The 16778-nt window shown below is 47.3% G+C and overlaps 2 protein-coding genes across 2 annotated transcripts in view; one reads left to right on the top strand and one right to left on the bottom strand.

Moving 5' to 3' along the window:
- The window catches only part of LOC147604468 (5'-adenylylsulfate reductase-like 4), a 43602-nt gene that overhangs the window by 18951 nt on the left and 7873 nt on the right, over positions 1-16778 (bottom strand). The gene's annotated exons all lie outside the window — the stretch shown is intronic.
- On the top strand, positions 12214-14660 carry LOC147604469 (uncharacterized). The gene is made up of 3 exons (XM_086794543.1): positions 12214-13239; positions 13370-13685; positions 13793-14660. Exons 1-3 carry the CDS (start codon positions 12287-12289, stop codon positions 14249-14251), a joined length of 1728 nt encoding a protein of 575 aa, XP_086650669.1. The 5' UTR covers positions 12214-12286; the 3' UTR covers positions 14252-14660.

Genomic DNA, 16778 nt, shown 5'->3' with positions numbered 1-16778 from the left:
CTTGGAGAAGGAGAGCTTGGAGAGGGAGAGCTTGAGCCTTGGGTCTTGGAGAGAGAGAGCTTGGAGAGGAGAGGGCTTGAGGAGAGCATGGAGGTAGAGGTCTCTTATATAGAAGAAGAGGGGAGCCATGTGGGAGAGAGAGACTCAAGGAAGAAGCTTTGGAGCCTTGTGAAACCGATCCCGTCATGTGGGAAAGACTCCGTTGGACACCCACACGCTTAATAGCACAACTTTAAAACCACAAATATGAAATGGACAGCTTAAAACAACTTGAAATTTAAATGAACAGAAATGGAAAGATGGACACCAGCACTGGGGCCGGAACGGGCCGACCCCCCCCTCAATATATGATATATTTATTGGGAGTATTTAATGAATACAATGCTCCATGGGTTCCAAGAACCAGATAATGTCCATGTACATATGAAAACAGTACCAAACAAGTAGGCTCGAATTTCGATGTAGAAAACTCGAAGCAGAACGACCACTAGTGTGGTCCAATCGCTACGGTCCTGTGCTTTCACTGGACTCCGCGGAGAGCACCTCACTGGTGTTCCGAGACCACGCACAAACAGGCGCTCTCGTACTAACGCCTGGCTCTCCCGATCTCAGCACCTTTGGACCGAGGTTCGCCAATACAGCTTGGACAACCCGGCACCGAACGGGTGTGGCCGTAGAGGGATGAATCACTTATCAGATTTAAACATATAATACTTTACTCAAATCTGAAAATCACTTACTTGTAGATGGTTGATAGGAAACCAAAACTTGTGGTGTTTGTGTAGACTTTGATACCACCCAAGAGATGTGAAGACTTCTTGTAGCCACCAACGGGAAAGAAGTACAACCTTTAACCAAACAGAAGATGGAGCTGCCGCCTTAGGAGAGGTAAAGTCCTCTTGTAGGAACACAGCTACCAACAGAAGCAGCTACGCATGAAGATACAGCCACCTGAGTAGCTGGAGCGTGGCCTGCTGGTGATGGAACAACAACTGGTTGCTGTAATATGCTGCTGGAGATGGCCTACGTCTGCCTGCAAAGGAACTAGGCAGCACAGCCTGTGGGTAAACAGCCGCCTATGGAAGCAACGTGCAGTCTGCAGAAGAACTCACGCAGAGGAAAAAGGGCAGCGCCTCTTGCTGGATGTTCAGTCGCCTGTGGGAGCAGAGACAGCACGCTGTAGTTAGGAACAGCCGCCTCTGTGCTGCTGTAGTGACCTGACTGCAGTGTACAGCAGCCTGGTTATGACCTGAAGAGGAGATGGCCTCTCTTGAGAGCATGCGCCTGTTGCAAGTGTGGGAGAGGCTAGTGAAGCGCACAACCGCCTGGGAGAACATGCGATGGAGTAAAATGAAGAAAACGTGGAAACTGAACGCCCAGCTTTCCTTCACGAAGGGTGATGAATCAACGCCAGATAGATGCGATGGCTCCACGCTTGAAGAAGGGAGTCTCTTTTAATAAAATTAAAGTGAAGATAACCTTAGTGATACCCACGCATGCATGTGGGGGATTAGTGGGGGTTGGTGACCATGCCCACCCCCACACTCACTTAAAAGTGGGGCTCCCCACCTTGGCCCCAAAGTGGGTGCCCAAAGGGGGTGCCCACTTTTAAATAAGTGTGAACGCCTAACCTTATAAATTAAAGGGTTAGAATAAAAAAATTAAAAGCTACATGTGCAACATACTTACCACCTGTTCACATGCACTAAAACTCGTCAGAATACAGAGCAGACTTCACGACTCACTGGCAGGCGTCCCCGCTCAGTAAGTAACACGTCAAGCAGGCAAACACACAAATACATGTCATGCGAAAACAGTTTCAAACATGCAAAATATGTGTGCATGTGCAAAAAGTAACATGGACATATCTCCCGTTCATGGAACATGTACAAAATATCTGTCGGCACAAAACTGGCACGACATAAAAACATAAAAACCTGGTCTTCCTATGGAGTGACAGTCCCATAGGTAAGACACAGTTCCAGGCACGAGTTTCCCTAAGGTGTGACAGTCCCATAGGTAAAACACGGCACGAATACTGGCTCTTCCATGGCGTGACAGTCCCATGGATCGAGCACAGTCCAGGTCATACACGGGTGGCACTGATCTGGCTCCCGTCCATACGACACCATCCTGCTAACACACGGGTGACACCAGTCTGGCTCCCGTCCATGTCAGCAAAATACTGGCCTCTTCACACGAGACACCGGCCTGGCCTCAAGTGAACGAGACGCAAAAACTAGGAATGGACCAAATGGTCGGCCAATTGGTGACATCCCTCTCGGGCTTCTGAAGAGTTGACCTCAACTGAAAAGCCTCAAGATATGCCTGCAATAATTGCGGATAATCTGCAAAATAATCTTCATTTACCCATTTGGCATCAATAGGCAAATAATTCTTAAACTTCACAAGGTATCTCCTGGAAAGCTTTCCTGCAGGTAGCTTTCTCTCCTTGTGAAAAACAATCTGTTTTGGCTGGAGGATCTCCTCAAGCTCTTCAATTTCTGGCGGATCTTCTGTGACAGGCTCATCAGGATCTGGCCCCACATATTTCCGAAATAGACTCACATGAAAAGCATTGTGAATCTTCCAATGACTAGGTAAAGCAAGTCTGTAGGACACTTCATTGATTTTGTGAATCACCTTGAAGGGTCCATAATAGCGAGGAGAAAGCTTAGGATATGATCCTTCTCGTCCTGGCCTCTTCCGAAGCCTAGCCTTCTCAAATTTCAGCAATACCCAATCACCTTCTTTGACTTCCATGTCCCTTCTATGCTTGTCAGCAGCCATTTTATGCTTATCCTGAGATCTTGCAATGGCTGTCCGCACCTGACCAAAGGCAACATCCAAGTCACGAACATATTCATCAGCTGCAAAAATCTCATCCTTGGTACGAAGGATGGGTGGCAAGACCACTCTGCCATAAATAATCTCAAACGGAGCCTTTCCTGTGGAAGCATGGATTGTATTGTTGTAGGCAAACTCAACAAGTGGAAGATACTTCTCCCATGCACTCTTTTGATCTGCCACATAACACTTCAACAAATCCAATACGGCCGAATTTGCAGCTTCACTTTGGCCATCCGTTTGGGGATGATAAGCTGATGAAAACTCAAGCTTAGTACCCATATTATCAAACAAAGCCCTCCAAAATAGTCTTGTAGTCCTGGGATCTCTATCCCCAACAATGGATTTAGGCCTACCATGATGCTTGAAAATATTAGCAAGAAAAAGCTTTACCATATGATCAGCTTTAATGGTTTTCTTGACGGGCAAGAAGTGAGCTTGCTTGCTAAACCTGTCCACAATAGTCCAAATAGCATCATTCCCATGCTGGGATCTAGGCAAATCCATAATAAAATCCATCGTGATACTTTCCCAAGGTTGCGAGGGAATGGGCAATGGCTGAAGCAAACCTGGAAGCTTTTGCCTATCAAATTTCACCTTTTGGCAAGTAATACATGCACGCACATAAGCCTCAATGTCTTTACGCATGCTTGGCCAAAAGAAATACCTCTGAATCATGCGAGTAGTAGGCATAATACCTCTATGACCAGCATAAGGTGGAGCGTGACATTCGTCCATAACCTTTGAACGCAAATCCTTCACCACACATAGGCAATTATCCTTCATGAGATAACCCTCGTTGATAACATAAGAGGCATGTGAATGACCAGCCATCAAATCAGTCCATATATGGCAAAAATCAGCATCCAAATGATACAAATCTCTCATAGCAGATAGATCTCCATGAGAGGCCACTGAGACTGCAGCAACATAAGGCCTCCTAGATAGTGCATCGGCCACCACATTTTTCTTTCCGGGAGTATGCACAATCTGAAAATGAAACATGGAAAGAAAGTTTGCCATTCTCATCTGCCTTTCTGAAAGCTTGGTTTGAGATAGAAAGTATCTCAAGCTTTGATGATCTGTCTTGACTACAAATTCAGCCCCAAGAAGATAATGTTTCCAAATCTTTAAGGCGTGAATTACAGCCAAGAGCTCTTTCTCATAGATATCCATATGAAGCTCAGCATCATGCAAACGACGGCTCTCGTATGCAACTGCATGCCCTTCTTGATTTAGGACAGCTCCTATGCAATCACCACAAGCATCACATTCAACCACGAATGACTTGTGCAAGTCAGGAACAATCAATACTGGACCACATATGATCGCATGCTTGAGCTGCAAGAAAGCATCCTGTTCCTTTGAAGTCCATTTAAAAGCAGTTTTCTTCTTCGTGAGATCATGTAGAGGAGTGGCAATCATGGCGAAATGCCTTATGAAACGCCTTTAGTACGAACATAATCCCAGAAAACTACGTACTTGATGTACGTTTTGCAATTCGGGCCAATTCCGAATAGTTTCTATCTTTGCAGGATCCATTGTAACTCCATCCTTGGATACAATATGACCCAGATAATGAATCTCTGAAAGGAAAAACTCACTTTTCTTGGCATTGACGAAAAGTTTATGCTTCCGCAACTCTTCGAACACTGTGACCAAATGAGTTCTGTGTTCCTGCTCATTCTTGGAGACAACCAAGATATCATCAAAGAAGACTCCTGTAAACTTGCGATGGGGTCGGAATATCCTATCCATCATACGATTAAAAGTAGCAGGAGCATTGGTGAGACCAAAAGGCATTACCAAGAATTCATATAATCCGAAGGCTGTCCTGAATGCAGTCTTATGGACATCTTGTGGCACCACGCGTATCTGGTGATAACCACTCTTCAAATCAAGTCTGCTAAAGCAAGCTGAGCCATCAAGCTTATCCAAGATATCATCAATACGTGGAATAGGAAATCTGTTCTTGATGGTAAGCTTGTTCAAAGCTCTATAGTCTACACACATACGGAATGATCCGTCCTTCTTTTGAACAAGAAGCACAGGAGAGCAGTAAGGTGAGGAACTGGGCTGAACCAAACCTTTCTCTAAAAGCTCGTTTACCTGCTTCATAATTTCTTCTTGTTGTGCAGCACTCACTCGGTATGCGGGTTTGTTAGGTGGAGAACTACCTGGCACAAGATCTATACGGTGATCTTCGGGTCTTGATCTTCGGGCCTTTGGGGAGGTAATTCACCTGGCAACGAGTCAGCAAAACAGTCGTTGAATGCATTAAGAAAATTCAGCCTATCATTAGACATAGCATCCACATTTTGATGATTTGGCACAAGACTATCACGCACAAAAACCAAGTACGCTGAAAGACTCTTTTTCATTGCTTTATTAATTTGGATGTGTGATACAACTGGGATAGAATCCCCTTCTTTGCCAGCATCAATAAAATGCATGCGGCCTTTATGCATAAAAGAAATCATATTAGACTTGTAGTCTTTGCGGGGCTCAAGCCTATGGTGCCACGGCTTGCCCAACAATACATCACATCCATTCAAAGGAGCAACTAAGAAATGCTCATTGTCAAGGTAGCCCTGTATATGGATACGCAACTTCCCAATCAAAGGGGTAACCTGCACCTCTTTACCAATAAATGCAGCTTCGGCTTCAATCTGAGGTCCCATGTTTTCAACCTCAATACCCAATGCAGCTGCCATTTGCATAGAGATGAAATTGTCAGTTGCACAGTCATCAAACATGAAGAGTGCGGGCTGATCCTTGATTTGCCCCCAAGCCTTGCAAACCATACGCTCTTTTGCATCATGACCTGTATTACCTTGCACATCAGGAACTGCATGAACATTTGCTTTGGTGTGCTTGTCCTCGTGCTTTGGTTTGCGATCTGGGCATTGCCAAAACATGTGGTCTTTGCTACCACAAGAAAAGCATTTTCCATCCTTGGCATATTGCTCTCTTTGCTCCGGGGTTAGTCCAAATTTGTTCTTCCTTGGGCCCTGTTCTTTAGATGTGTTATTTTCAGCTTTACCACCCTTGTAAGGCTCCCGGAAGTTCTTTTTAGGTGGCTGTCCACCCTTTTGCTGATTTGGGACAGCCTTGTCCTTCCCCTTGGAACCTCCTTGATCCTGCTTGATCTTGAGCACCAATTGCTCCGTAGCAAGGGCAGAAGCTGTGAGTTGTTGCAACGTATGTTTTGGGTGCAATTCAATACCCGATCTATAAGCAGGTTGCAATCCAGAACGAAACTTCCTCTTTCTTTCATCCTCAGTGATTTGCATGAAGGGAGTCACTTCCAGCAACACTTTCCAAAATTTGTTAACATACTGTTGCACACTTTCATTATCTTTTTGTTCCAGCCTGTCCCACTTTTGAGTGAGAGTTTGCTCCGCATTGGGTGGCAAGAACTGAGCATAAAATCTATCTTTGAATTCCTTCCAAGTAGAGATGGGATCCTTGGTGATCTTTTCAGTGATCCACCAATGGGCAGCAGTGCCTTTCAGAAACATGCTAGCATGGCGCACCTTCGACTTTTCTGTGAAATCCTCATCACTAAAAGCAATGTCGAACTGTGCCACAAACGCTAACACCTTAGAAGCATCATGTTCACCATGAAAGACATCAAATTTGACAGATTTATCACTTGCTTTGAATTCCTTGAGCTTCTTGGCATGAGGCTCATGGTCTTCTCTTTTTCTTTTCCCCTTATCCAACGGGGTAGCCCTGTCTGCATGGGCTCCATGGGCCGTCATAGAAGCTTCATGGGGCACGGTGGCATGTGCTCCACGAACTCAAAGCTCAGATGCATGTGACTTACTTGCATATGGCATGGTCTCTCCATGAGACAACTCAGAAGGCAAAAATTTTCTGAAAGTAGACCTGTCACCATGAAGTACATGTCTGGCATGCATGTGACTTTCATGCCCTCCATGAGCACTGGCATACATAAATCTATCAGGCTTAGTGCCTTGTGGAGAGGATGCATGACGAGAGGTGACAGTCACCTCTTCCTTTTGCATAAAAGATTTCAGCCTCTGGGATGCGGGATCTCCATGCTTCAAACGAGGTGGATTTCTGAATTTCAGCTCTCCGTCATCCCCCTCTTTGATATCACCTTTGCGAAGGAGATAGGCAAGTGCCAACTCCCTTGGTTTCTTGCCCACTTCACGAGCCATTGATTCGAAAGTTACATCAACCATAGCATCAGCCTTCCTGGCTTCAATAGCACTTTGTAGATGGGGATCTTCATGCAAAAACTTTAATTCTTGCTCTTGAGCCTGCAAAAGTTTTCTCATATGTTCCATTTCAGCCCTCATAGCTTCAGGCTCTTGTTCAAGCATAACTGTCTTTCCTGGAGACAGTTGACCCTTGGATTCACTATCCATAATCCTTTCAAGGGGCTTCTGCCTACCACGCAGGGCATCAGACCCACGAGAAGCACTAGATGGACCCCTCGAATTTGGTACTTCCAAAGATTTGCCTTGGCTGTCCATTGTGTTCAAAGTTTGCTAAAAGCGGGATGTCCAGTACACAGGTTCGTTTCCCCACTAGGAAGAGGGAAACAACCGTGCTCTGATACCAATGAAACCGATCCCGTCAAGTGGGGAGGACTCCGTTGGACACCCACACGCTTAATAGCACAACTTTAAAACCACAAATATGAAATGGACAACTTAAAACAACTTGAAATTTAAATGAACAGAAATGGAAAGATGGACACCAGCACTGGGGCCGGAACGGGCCGACCCCCCCCTCAATATATGATATATTTATTGGGAGTATTTAATGAATACAATGCTCCATGGGTTCCAAGAACCAGATAATGTCCATGTACATATGAAAACAGTACCAAACAAGTAGGCTCGAATTTCGATGTAGAAAACTCGAAGCAGAACGACCACTAGTGTGGTCCAATCGCTACGGTCCTGTGCTTTCACTGGACTCCGCGGAGAGCGCCTCACTGGTGTTCCGAGACCACGCACAAACAGGCGCTCTCGTACTAACGCCTGGCTCTCCCGATCTCAGCACCTTTGGACCGAGGTTCGCCAATACAGCTTGGACAACCCGGCACCGAACGGGTGTGGCCGTAGAGGGATGAATCACTTATCAGATTTAAACATATAATACTTTACTCAAATCTGAAAATCACTTACTTGTAGATGGTTGATAGGAAACCAAAACTTGTGGTGTTTGTGTAGACTTTGATACCACCCAAGAGATGTGAAGACTTCTTGTAGCCACCAACGGGAAAGAAGTACAACCTTTAACCAAACAGAAGATGGAGCTGCCGCCTTAGGAGAGGTAAAGTCCTCTTGTAGGAACACAGCTACCAACAGAAGCAGCTACGCATGAAGATACAGCCACCTGAGTAGCTGGAGCGTGGCCTGCTGGTGATGGAACAACAACTGGTTGCTGTAATATGCTGCTGGAGATGGCCTACGTCTGCCTGCAAAGGAACTAGGCAGCACAGCCTGTGGGTAAACAGCCGCCTATGGAAGCAACGTGCAGTCTGCAGAAGAACTCACGCAGAGGAAAAAGGGCAGCGCCTCTTGCTGGATGTTCAGTCGCCTGTGGGAGCAGAGACAGCACGCTGTAGTTAGGAACAGCCGCCTCTGTGCTGCTGTAGTGACCTGACTGCAGTGTACAGCAGCCTGGTTATGACCTGAAGAGGAGATGGCCTCTCTTGAGAGCATGCGCCTGTTGCAAGTGTGGGAGAGGCTAGTGAAGCGCACAACCGCCTGGGAGAACATGCGATGGAGTAAAATGAAGAAAACGTGGAAACTGAACGCCCAGCTTTCCTTCACGAAGGGTGATGAATCAACGCCAGATAGATGCGATGGCTCCACGCTTGAAGAAGGGAGTCTCTTTTAATAAAATTAAAGTGAAGATAACCTTAGTGATACCCACGCATGCATGTGGGGGATTAGTGGGGGTTGGTGACCATGCCCACCCCCACACTCACTTAAAAGTGGGGCTCCCCACCTTGGCCCCAAAGTGGGTGCCCAAAGGGGGTGCCCACTTTTAAATAAGTGTGAACGCCTAACCTTATAAATTAAAGGGTTAGAATAAAAAAATTAAAAGCTACATGTGCAACATACTTACCACCTGTTCACATGCACTAAAACTCGTCAGAATACAGAGCAGACTTCACGACTCACTGGCAGGCGTCCCCGCTCAGTAAGTAACACGTCAAGCAGGCAAACACACAAATACATGTCATGCGAAAACAGTTTCAAACATGCAAAATATGTGTGCATGTGCAAAAAGTAACATGGACATATCTCCCGTTCATGAAACATGTACAAAATATCTGTCGGCACAAAACTGGCACGACATAAAAACATAAAAACCTGGTCTTCCTATGGAGTGACAGTCCCATAGGTAAGACACAGTTCCAGGCACGAGTTTCCCTAAGGTGTGACAGTCCCATAGGTAAAACACGGCACGAATACTGGCTCTTCCATGGCGTGACAGTCCCATGGATCGAGCACAGTCCAGGTCATACACGGGTGGCACTGATCTGGCTCCCGTCCATACGACACCATCCTGCTAACACACGGGTGGCACCAGTCTGGCTCCCGTCCATGTCAGCAAAATACTGGCCTCTTCACACGAGACACCGGCCTGGCCTCAAGTGAACGAGACGCAAAAACTAGGAATGGACCAAATGGTCGGCCAATTGGTGACACCTTGGAGGAGTGGCGCAAGGGAAACGGCCATGACAGATAGCCGTTGGCGCCCCGCCAACGGTCCAAAACTGCCGCCGACGGTCTGTTTGACCGTCCCCGTACGGACAGGGAACGCCGTTCCCGGAACGCGTTCCCGGCGTCCCCACATCGCCGTCAAGAATCCGTCCCCGTCCCGCAGACGTCCCGCACGTTCCCCGTCCCTAGGGTCCGTTCCCCCCGTCCCATGTCACTATATCATAGAGTCTCGTGTGTCTTTGTGAAAGCTCTATGGTCGGGAGCCTGGATCTAGTGCATACGTGCACCTGCTTTATGCAGCCAAGGCCGGTAGCAGTCTCGAGGCCCGCAAGGGTAGCTTCGTGGCGGTATGGGACGTCACGAGGTAGAGATTGGTCGGTATGTCCATCTAGTTAGCTCAGCTCGTGTGTCACCAATTGGCCGACCATTTGGTCCATTCCTAGTTTTTGCGTCTCGTTCACTTGAGGCCAGGCCGGTGTCTCATGTGAAGAGGCCAGTATTTTGCTGACATGGACGGGAGCCAGACTGGTGCCACCCGTGTGTTAGCAGGATGGTGTCGTATGGACGGGAGCCAGATCAGTGCCACCCGTGTATGACCTGGACTGTGCTCGATCCATGGGACTGTCATGCCATGAAAGAGCCAGTATTCGTGCCGTGTTTTGCCTATGGGACTGTCACACCATAGGGAAACTCGTGCCTGGAACTGTGTCTTACCTATGGGACTGTCACTCCATAGGAAGACCAGGTTTTTATGTTTTATGTCGTGCCAGTTCTGTGCCGACAGATATTTTGTACATGTTCCATGAACGGGAGATATGTCCATGTTACTATTTGCACATGCACACGTGATTTGCATGCTTGAAACTGTTTTCGCATGACATGTATTTGTGTGTTTGCCTGCCTGACGTGTTACTTACTGAGCGGGGACGCCTGCCAGTGAGTCGTGAAGTCTGCCCTGTATTCTGACAAGTTTCAGTGCATGTGAACAGGTGGTAAGTATATGGTACATGTTGTTTAATGTTATTTAATTCTAACCCCTTTGTTTTATAAGGTTAGGGGTTCACACTCATTTAAAAGTGGGCACCCACTTAGGGGCCAAGGTGGGGAGCCTCACTTTTAAGTGAGTGTGGGGGTGGGCATGGTCACCAACCCCCACTAGTCCCCTTTCATGCAAGCGTGGAAATCTTGAGTTGTACCTTCACATTAAATTTTATTAAAAAGGTTTACCCCTTCAAGCGTAAAAATATCATCGCTTCTTCCTGGCGTTGCTTCATCACCCTTCGTAAGCTTCCTGACGGCTGGAGTTTTGCTACGCTTGCTGCTGGGGGTGCTTATGCTGCTGCTGCCTGCGCCAAACTCTCTACAGGCGGTCAGCACAGATTGCAGGTGTGCTACACACAGGCTGCGCATGCTTCTTTGAGGCGGCTGCTTCCTCTACGCCATCTCCTACAGGCTGCTGCTCATACAGGCGACTACACCTGACTGCTGGCGGCTCCTATACTCTCCCAGCCGACTGCACACACTTCAGCCAGGTGCCCTTCCTCACAGGCGGCTGCCCCACTTCAGGTCGCATCTCTGTTCCCTCCTAGGTGGCTGCGCATCTGTACTACAGGCAGCAACTGTACTGCAGCCAGGCGCCTGTGTACGGCATACAGCAAACGTGGGCCATCTTCTCTCCACTGCAGCCAGGCCTCTCCTCCAAGTGGGTTCTCTTTCTCTCACAACAGGTGGCTGTTATTTCTTGGGGTGGTACTTGCCTTGGTGGTTCACCACGAGGCGACTGAGTCTTCATCAAAGGGACTTCGCATCACCTGGAAGACTTCATCATACTCATAGTTTCCAGAAACGGCGTTTCTGGAGCACCGAAACGCCGAAACGTTTCGGAAACGTTTCCAGAAACGGAAACGGCGTTTCTGGCTTTTATTTTTTTCCAGGGTTCAAAAACCCGCGTGCTCTCTTCGCCGGCATTTTTCGCTTCTTTCCGCCGCCTGTTTGGAGCTGCTCTAGCCATCTACCTTGCCCTCTACTCCTCTACCTCCACATCAGCCCTCTACCACGCCCTCTACCTCTCTACTTGGGGCCTCCACCTTTGCCATCTAAGCTCTACCAAGCAAGAAGGAGTCACACCTTGCTCGCAGCCTGCAGGACCAGAAAAACAGCCTCCACTTCTCGAATCTCTCCGAGTCTTCCGACCTCGAACCGCACAAGTAAGTAACATGGCTCGGACTCCGGATCCTTTTTGGCAGCATGTGGAGCAAGTGGGGGCTTATGCAGGATCTGGTGGCTCCAGGAAATGGAGATGTAAATATTGTGGGTTGGTCAAAACGGGGAGTGTCACCCGTGTGAAGGACCATCTTGCTCATGTTCCAAACAAAGATGTAGGGCCATGCCCCTCTGTTCCTCTAGATGTTCGGAAAAGCCTTGAAATGTGGAGGCAAAAGCGTTTTGCCGTTCCCGAAGAGGAAGTATCTACAGCAATGGGTGGTCAAGAGCATGAAGCTGGTTCAAGTCAAGCAGCAGCAGCAAAGAGGGCCAGAGGCAGAGACACAGGATCAGATTTCTCCTCTACCTCAGTGTCGGGTGTGCATGCAAGGAGGACTCCTTTGCCAGGTGATGTATCACATTCACAAGACACCCTTCCAAAAAATACTGTACAAAGGGCTAGCATCCAAGCAGGATTTCAAAAGCAAGCAATTGCAGAGGCAACTAGGGAGCTCACCCGGATGTTCATACGGTGTGCCATTCCCTTTCATGTGGCCAAGACAAATCAATGGAGGAAGACCATGAGGGCCATCAGCCGCATTGGATGCGAGTGGGATGGCCCTACATCTGAGGCTCTGCGGACACGAGAGCTAAAGCGGGAAAAATCATGCATAGAAGTGCAGCTAGAGCCCTTGAAGGAAACATGGAAAAAGTATGGCTGCACTATATTGTGTGATGGGTGGTCAGATGTACGCAGGAGAAATGTATACAATGTTTTGGTGTCATGCTGCAAAGGCACTATGTTTTTGAAAGCCATTGATGCCTCCCTCCCAGGTCTCACAGTTACAGGTGCATTTATTTGGACACATATAAGGGAGGCTATAGTGCAAGTTGGGCCTGAGAATGTTGTGCAGGTGGTGACAGATAATGGAAGTAATTGTAAGTCTATGGGCTCTATGCTAGAGGATGAATTTCCAGCCATTGTGTGGACCCCTTGTGCATCACATAGCCTCGACTTATTGATTGAGGACATAGGTCAAATACAATGGGTTGAAGCCATCTTTTGCACCGCACGAAGCATGGTGAAGTTTGTGAAGAAGAGGCCAAAAGTCTTGAGCATGTATCGGGCCTACAGCACTCTTGAGCTATTGCAGCCTGCAGCCACCAGATTTGCATACATGTTCATTGTGCTTGAGAGACTCCTGCGAGTCCGCAGAGAGTTGGTACGCACTGTCTACTCAAATGAATGGCTAGAGTGGGATGAGAGAGAGAGCCCCAAGGCAAGAGCTTTTGTGCGTGATGTCATGAGAGAGGAGTGGTGGGTAGAGGTTGAGGGGTTGATCAAAACTCTCAACCCCATCTACACAGTGTTACGCATTACAGACATGGAGGGCAGTACTCTAGGCCTTTTATACGAGTACATGGACAAGATTGGGGAGGCTCTCAACAAGCAAGACTACTTGAGAGCAGAGCAGTAAGTCTCCTCAGTCATGGCTACCCTTGCTTTACTTCTTATCTTTATTTTACTCTTGAGTCTTTACATTGGTCTCGACTCTTGACTCTTGTTTTTTGTCCTTTTTTATCTTATGGTTTGATCTCTAAAGGGTTGATGAAATCAAGGCTGTGTGGAATCGGCGATGGGATTGGTTTCACAGGCCGATTCATGCAGTAGCACATGTATTGCATCCTTTGTGGCGAGATGAGGAGCAATACGAGAACGAGGAGCTAGAAGAAGGCTTCATGACATACATGAGGAACTTGACATCTGGTAATGTGCACATGCTGAAATGTATAGAGGATGATCTCTTGGCCTTTCGCAACCAGACAGGGAGCTTTGGTCGAGAGACTGCAAAGCTTCGAGAGACTCAGCTACAGCCTGTCTCATGGTGGGAGAAGTATGGAAATTGTGCTCCCACGCTGGTAATTCACTACCCTTAACTACAGTTTACATAGTACACTGTACAATGTGCATCTTTCTTGTTTCCACTTAGTTCTAATTTCTAATTGTATGTGCATTTCAATAACAGAAACGCATCGCCATTCGAGTGCTCTCACAGGATTGCAGTTCGGGTCCATGTGAGAGGAATTGGAGCACTTGGGCCCTCTTCCATACAAAGAAGAGGAATAGGCTGAGTACCGCTCAGCTAGAGCGGTTGGTGTTTTGTCATTGCAACCTCCAGCTCCTTGAGAGGAATGCCCGACATCCGGAGCCTTCACAGGTGAATGTGGATAAGATCGACATCATGAGGGAGAGGTTCATCCCAGAGATCCCACAGAATGAGCGTGATATGTACACCTTGCTTTATGAGGAGCTGACAGTGCCGAGCCACAACACCCGCTGCACCACCCATTCTCAGAGGCAGAGGGGGGGATCCATCGCTTCCACTTCAGCAGAGGCAGAGGACCATGATCCTACCATTTCTTCATCTGAGCCTGACTCTCATGAGTCGGAGGATGACTCCTCCATGGATGATCTTGATGAGTGATTTTTGGAGCACTTAGCTCTAGGATTTTGTCATGCCAGCAGCTGCTGCCAGCCTGCCAGCCACATGGATATTTTTTGATCATGTTTTGTATTTACTATAGTCTATACATATGGATTATGGATTATGGATGATGGATGATGGATGATGGATCTTGTTTTGTATTGACTCTTTTGAGGCTTGAGCCTACAGTTGTCATTTCTGAATTTTGATCTATCATTTGAGTCTTTGACATTGAACTTGTTACTTAAGCAAAGATGTATTTTTCAAGCTTTTGTAATGTTTTTATTAATTATATATGTATGTATTAAACCCTAAAACCGAAACTCCGTTTCCCCGTTTCTTCCCGAAGGCCGAAACTCCGAAACTCCGTTTCCCGCCGTGCTCCGCACCCCCGTTTCCGAAACTCGTGGAAACTATGATCATACTACAAGTATTGGTTTCATATCAACCATCTACAAGTAAGTGATTTTCAGATTTGAGTAAAGAGTTATATGTTTAAATCTGATAAAAAGATTCATCCCGCTCGGCCAACACCCGTTCGGTGCCGGGTTGTCCAAGCTGTATTGGCGAACCTCGGTCCAAAGGTGCTGAGATCGGGAGAGCCAGGCGTTAGTACGAGAGCGCCTGTTTGTGCGTGGTCTCGGAACACCAGTGAGGCGCTCTCCGCGGAGTCCAGTGAAAGCACAGGACCGCAGAGATTGGGCCACACTAGTGGTCGTTCTGCTTCGAGTTTTCTTCATCGAAATCCGAGCCTACTTGTTTGGTACTGTTTTCATATGTACATGGACATTATCTGGTTCTCAGAACCCATGGAGCATTGTATTCATTAAATACTCCCAATAAATATATCATATATTGAGGGGGGGGTCGGCCCGTTCCGGCCCCAGTGCTGGTGTCCATCTTTCCATTTCTGTTCATTTACTTTTCAAGTTGTTTTAAGTTGTCCATTTCATATTTGTGGTTTTAAAGTTGTGCTATTAAGCGTGTGGGTGTCCAACGGAGTCTTTCCCACTTGACGGGATCGGTTTCATCGTGGCTCGGTGGGGATAGCCAAGACTTGTGGGCTTACCCATGGCTGTCAAGGTTGGAAGGTGAGTCACGCCTGCACCCCCTTCACGTTTGTTTGGTTTGTTTGCAGGTTTTGAGTCTTGTACCACGAGCGTTCTACGAGGGGGATTTGACACAATGTGAGGCAAAGGCACTCCGAGAGGTGGTCGGAGTCGAAGGCATGCGTCGGTGGATACAAAGGCACTCCGAGGTGGTAGTGGACAACGGAAGGTGAAATGATGCAGGCTCTGGTGACAAGGGTGCTGCGGTACCTGCAGGGTGATAAAGAGCAGAGAGGGCTGCCGTCCCGAGTAGTGCAAGCTCTGGTGACGAGGGTGCTACAATACCTGATTGGTGGTGAGGAGCAGAGAGGGCTGCCGTCCCGAGTGGTGCAAGTGGTGCACGCTGCGGTGACAAGGGTGCTGCAATGCCTGAGTGGTGGAGAGGAGCAAAGAGGGCTGCCATCCCGAGTGTGGTGTCGATGAAGCTAAGCAAAGGGCTGCCGTCCCGATGATGTGAGATGGTGAGCAGAGAGGGCTGCTGTGCCAAGGTGAACTGTAGAAGAAAAAAGCAGATGTGCTGTAACAAAGAGTGAGCTGCTGCTGTCCCAACGAGATGCTGTAGCAGAGAGTGGGCTGCTGTCCCAAGGGTATGCTGCAGAAGAAAACGCTGAAGTGCAGAGAGTGGGCTGCAGTCCCAAGGTAAGATCTGCAACAGAAGAAAACGCTGGAGCTGACCTGACAACGATGATGATATGCTAATGTAGAGCGGCAGCGGCAGCGGCAGCGGGTGTTATCTGATGTGGTCACTAGAGGTGACTGATGAGGTGAAAAACTGAATGATGAGGCTATGCTATATATATAAGGTAGGTTGCTGGTCGGCCCAGTAAAGGGACTGTCGGCCAGCAGCACAAGACCTAAAAACCCAAAAAATCCAGTAAAATCCCCTTTTCAGGGCTGGGAAAAATGCCATTTTCACACACTTCTCCCATACTCTTTGCCATGGTCCCAAATCCACATGCTCAATCATTGGAAACCTATCATCTTTGCATACTTCTAGATCATCAAAATCCAAATCCTCATGTAGCACACCAATCCCTGCACCTCTCATCACTAACACCAGATGTAATGTCTCCACTAATACCGAAACTAGAAGTTCTCAAACTTCTCAATTGGCTAAGACTTTTGGATTTGCTTAGAAGAAACATAGCACTTAATTTCAAGAATGAAAAACAAAGAAACCCAGAAGAAATGGCATTCACTACAAACATCACCACCCAGGTGCCCTAGCACAATCATTGCCCAGGCATCTGTATAATAATCACACACACTCTCAGTCTGAGTTAAACTTTCTTCTTTGTAACAGATTCCAGACAATATGAATGCAAAAAATGTCTATGATCCATGCTATTCCATGTTATAATAGCCAAATCTTATTTACTGGTAAGGATTAGCCTGATATATTACATACAGAATTATTA

The sequence above is a fragment of the Cibotium barometz genome, chromosome 61 (assembly GCF_041138505.1).
Source record: "Cibotium barometz isolate CiBa-2024 chromosome 61, ASM4113850v1, whole genome shotgun sequence".
Classification (NCBI taxonomy): domain Eukaryota; kingdom Viridiplantae; phylum Streptophyta; class Polypodiopsida; order Cyatheales; family Cibotiaceae; genus Cibotium; species Cibotium barometz.
Note: the sequence above shows the minus strand (reverse complement) of the source record. Positions and strands in the feature narration are given on the sequence as shown.

What these genes read in the sequence shown, in the direction of transcription:
- LOC147604469 (XM_086794543.1), top strand. Translation starts at nt 12,287, where the DNA reads ATGTTCATACGGTGTGCCATTCCCTTTCATGTGGCCAAGACAAATCAA. An exon ending in GACTACTTGAGAGCAGAGCA is followed by an intron (nt 13,240 to 13,369) that starts GTAAGTCTCCTC and finishes TGATCTCTAAAG; the next exon opens with GGTTGATGAAATCAAGGCTG. An exon ending in GAAATTGTGCTCCCACGCTG is followed by an intron (nt 13,686 to 13,792) that starts GTAATTCACTAC and finishes TTTCAATAACAG; the next exon opens with AAACGCATCGCCATTCGAGT.